Source organism: Nicotiana sylvestris, chromosome 9 (genome assembly GCF_000393655.2).
Source record: "Nicotiana sylvestris chromosome 9, ASM39365v2, whole genome shotgun sequence".
Lineage (NCBI taxonomy): Eukaryota > Viridiplantae > Streptophyta > Magnoliopsida > Solanales > Solanaceae > Nicotiana > Nicotiana sylvestris.
Window position 1 is genome coordinate 9,852,617 of NC_091065.1, and position 4,154 is coordinate 9,856,770.

General features: G+C 47.4%; 1 protein-coding gene across 1 annotated transcript; it reads right to left on the reverse strand.

Annotated features, from left to right (window-relative positions):
- Positions 1 to 789: 789 nt before the first annotated feature.
- LOC138877222 (uncharacterized) lies at positions 790 to 1,917 on the reverse strand. Its single transcript, XM_070156814.1, has one exon. It carries the CDS (start codon positions 1,915 to 1,917, stop codon positions 790 to 792), a length of 1,128 nt encoding a protein of 375 aa, XP_070012915.1.
- Positions 1,918 to 4,154: the final 2,237 nt, after the last annotated feature.

Sequence of the window (4,154 nt, forward strand, 5' to 3'; positions counted from 1 at the left end):
CACTGTGCATCAAATGCATAAAAGTTGTTGGGGCGTTGGTCAACCCAAATTATATGACAAGGAACTCGTAATGACCATACCGAGTCCTGAAAGCACTCTTCGGGATATCCGGTTCCCGAATCTTTAGCTGGTGATAGCCTGAGCGCAAATCAATCTTAGAAAACACCTGTGCTCCCTGAAGCTGGTCAAATAGATCATCAATACGAGGCAAAGGATATCGGTTCTTCACTGTAACTTTGTTCAACTGACGATAATCGATACACATGCGCATAGAACCATGATTTTTCTTTACGAACAAGACCGGAGCACCCCACGGTGAAACACTAGGTCGAATAAAACCCTTATCAAGCAATTCTTGTAACTGATCCTTCAACTCCTTCAACTCAGGAGGAGCCATACGGTAAGGAGGAATGGATATGGGCTGAGTGCCCGGAAATAAATCAATACCAAAATCAATGTCCCGGTCGGGCGGCATGCCCGGAAGATCAGCTGGAAACACATCGGGGAAATTCCGTACTACTGGGAGAAAGTCAACAGAAGGGGTATCAGCACTGGCATCTCTCATATAAGCTAAATACGCAGCACACCCCTTCTCAACCATACGCTGAGCCATAAGAAAAGATATAACTCTACTAGGAGTGTGATCAAAAGTACCACTCCACTCAATACGAGGAATACCTGGCATAGCTGGGGCGACAACCAGTCCATGCCCAAGATAATATCGAAATAAACCATATCAAGTAATAAAAGATCTGCCCTGGTCTCAAAACCACGAATAGTAACCAAACATCACCGATATACGTGGTCCACAACAAGGGAATCTCCCACGGGAGTAGAAACATAAATAGGAGAGCTCAAAGTCTCTTGGGCTGTACTCAAATGCGGAGCAAAATAAGATGACACATAAGAATAAGTAGAGCCTGGATCGAATAGAACTGATGCCTCTCTGTGACTAACCAATATAATACCTGTGATAACAGAATCGGAGGCGACAGCCTCGGCACGATCAGGAATGGCATAAAATATGCCCCCCCCCCAAGGGCGACCTCTATCTCCCCGATCTTTGCCCCTGACTGGCTGGGCAGGTTGGGTGGCAGCTGGAGCTGGAACAATGGCCTGAGAATCCCGCTGGGTACGCTGCTGCTGAGACTGCTGTGGAGGTGCACTCCTCCCAAGCCTAGGGCAATCCCTCACTATATGGCGGGTATCCCCGCACTCATAACAGGCTATAGGAGGGCGCGGTAGCTGTGATTGACTGGGCCCACCCCTGCTAGACTGACCTTTGGAGGTACCCCGCGCAGGAGGCGCACTAGAAACCGGAGGTGCATAATAAGGCTCCTGAGATTTGGGAGGAGCTGGAGTACTGCTGGGTGAAGGAAGAGCTGAGTGAACTGGGAAACCCGTATAGCCCCTACCATGGCGTCCTGCTCCTGAAGTACGGGTACCAGAGAAATGACCCGACTCTCGAGACCTTTTGGCCTCTCTCTCCTCTCGCTCTCTGGCATGCATGCCATCTATCCTCCTAGCTATGCTTACTACTTGCTGATAGGGTATATCCATCTCCAACTCTCGCGCCATGCCAGACCTAATGGAATGAATAAGGCCCTCGACAAACCTGTGAACCCTCTCACGAACAGTAGCCACCAAAGCAGGCGCATGCCTGGCCAACCTAGTATAGCGGATGGCATACTCAAAGAGAGTCATAGGGCCCTGGCGCAAATGCTCAAACTCCGCGCGCCATGTATCTCGGAGGCTCTGGGGAACAAACTCCCTCTGAAAGATATCTGAAAACTGAGTCCAAGTCAGGGAGGCAGCCTTGTCCGGACTGTCTAACTCAAAGGTGTGCCACCAGTCATAGGCGGCTCCCCGAAGCTGGAAAGCTGCGAAAGAAACCCCGCTCGAGGTAGTAATACCCATGGTGCGAAAGATGTGATGGCAATCCTCCAAGAACCCCAAAGCATCATCGGTAGCTAACCCGCTGAAAATAGGAGGGTCATACTTCTTGAACCTCTCCAATCTATGCTGCTCATCCTCTAATGCAGGTGCCCCATCCTCGGGCTAAATCGGTACTGCAGGCTGGACAGGAATAATATCTGGAATCTGTCCCATATGCACCCTCTGCTTTGGAGTGCAGGCTGCGGGAGTCTGGGCTCCTCCCCAGGCCTGGGACGTGGCTGCAGGAAGTGGAAGTAACCCTGCCTGGGACAACGTAGTATACATGCTCATAAACTGCGCCAATGCCTCCTGAACAGGTGGAGTAGTGGCGGTTGTGGGCGTGTCCGGTGCTTGAGTCCTGACTGGATCCGCTGGTGGTACCTCGGCGGCTACTAGCGCAGGTGCCCTGGCTGCACCCCGCGCGCATCCACGACCCCTGCCTCGGCCCCTGCCTCTAGCGGCTGCAGGAGGGGGTGCGGGTGCCTGATCGTCCCGGGTCGTGCTTGTCCTCACCATCTGTGATAGAATAGAAGAAAGGAGTTTAGAATCGATGTCAAAAACATAGCACGACAAAGAATTCAATGAAGTGAAGATTTTTCCTAAACAGTTACATAGCCTCTCGTAGATAAGTACGGACGTCTCCGTACCGATCAGCGAGACTCTAATAAACCGGCCTGTGTCCCGTGACTCTTATGAACCTAGAGCTCTGATACCAACTTGTCACGACCCTGGTTCACCAATTGTGAGCCTGTCATGACATCACCCAGTCTTCGCGAAAAGGAAGTGTATAACGATGCCGCTTGGCACATACACTGATTACACAAATCCTGAAAGTAACATCCCAAAACCCGGAATCCCACGGGCAACACAGGTTACAAGAAGTCTAACACTGCTCTAGTCACCAGAATTTGTCTAATACAAAGATAGGAATCGAAATAACAACTAACAACTAGGGATAGAATGAGAAGGAGACTTTGCGGATCTGCGGACGTAGCAGATGTATACCTCAAATCTCCAATAATGCTCCTTGACAGCTACTGGTGATATGCCTGCTCAGATGTACCTGGATCTGCACAACAAAAGTTTGCAGAAGAGTAGCATGAGTACACCACAGCGGTACTCAGTAAGTGCCAAGCCTAACCTCGGTGGGGTAGTGACGAGAAAGGTCAAGGCCTTACTGAGATAAACATAAGAATAAATATGAAATGAATAGACAGAAGGAAATACAGTAAATCTCGAGTATCTACCAAAAACAATAAGTAAACGGAACAGGCTACAAATACAAATCTACAAATACAAGAACGATCACTACATGCTATTTATCATCGGGTATCTCCTGGTATCCTCTTCATATATACAAGGGATCTCCAAGTATCCCGAGGATCTCATAGTATCCTCCATTAAATCACGAGGGATCTCCAAGTATCCCGAGGATCTCCAAGTATCCTCCAATTAATCAATCCTGTGCCGGAGATCTCTTAGTATCCCGCACTTACAAATCTCGCAATAAATACGAACGAGGGAAACTCCCGAGATGCCATCCCTTAGACCCAATCGTAAACACATCACAACAAATCAATAATTAACAGAAAGAAGCTAAGTGCGGACAACAAGAAAAAAAATCTAGAGTCTAACATGCTTCACAAAGGCAGGCATTGCAATTTAATCAAATAGAGCAAATAAGTTAATAACATGTTCTCCCTAAGCTGAAACAACTGAAATTGCCTTTTTAACAGTTAAATACGTGAAGAAACACAATCTAAATAAGTCAAGTAAGGTGAATGTTAAACAATTAGCACAAGTACACGCCTATCACCTCGCGCACAAGGCATTTTAACAACATCAAAGACATCCTAAGGGGAGAGGTCCCCCACACAAAGTTAGACAAGCCACTTACCTCGAACCGGTACAAAAATCGCTAAGAAACAATGCCCTTGACACGAGTATCCGACTCCGAGTGGCCCCAATCTATTCAAACCAATTACATATTGTAAATAACATCGCAAGTAACTAGTTCCTCTATTAAAATTAAAGCTAAGGCCCGAAAATAGGTAAAATGACCAAAATGCCCCTCAGGCCAACGTCTCGGAATCGAATAAAATTTTTATTTCCAGAAACCTCGCACTCTCACGAGTCTAACCATACCAAATTTATCCAATTCCGACACCATTTGGTCCTTCAAATCTTCATTTTATATTTTTGAAAGATTCCACAATTTT

Coding starts and splice junctions, on each gene's coding strand:
- LOC138877222 (XM_070156814.1), bottom strand. CDS start 1,917: ATGGGTATTACTACCTCGAGCGGGGTTTCTTTCGCAGCTTTCCAGCTT.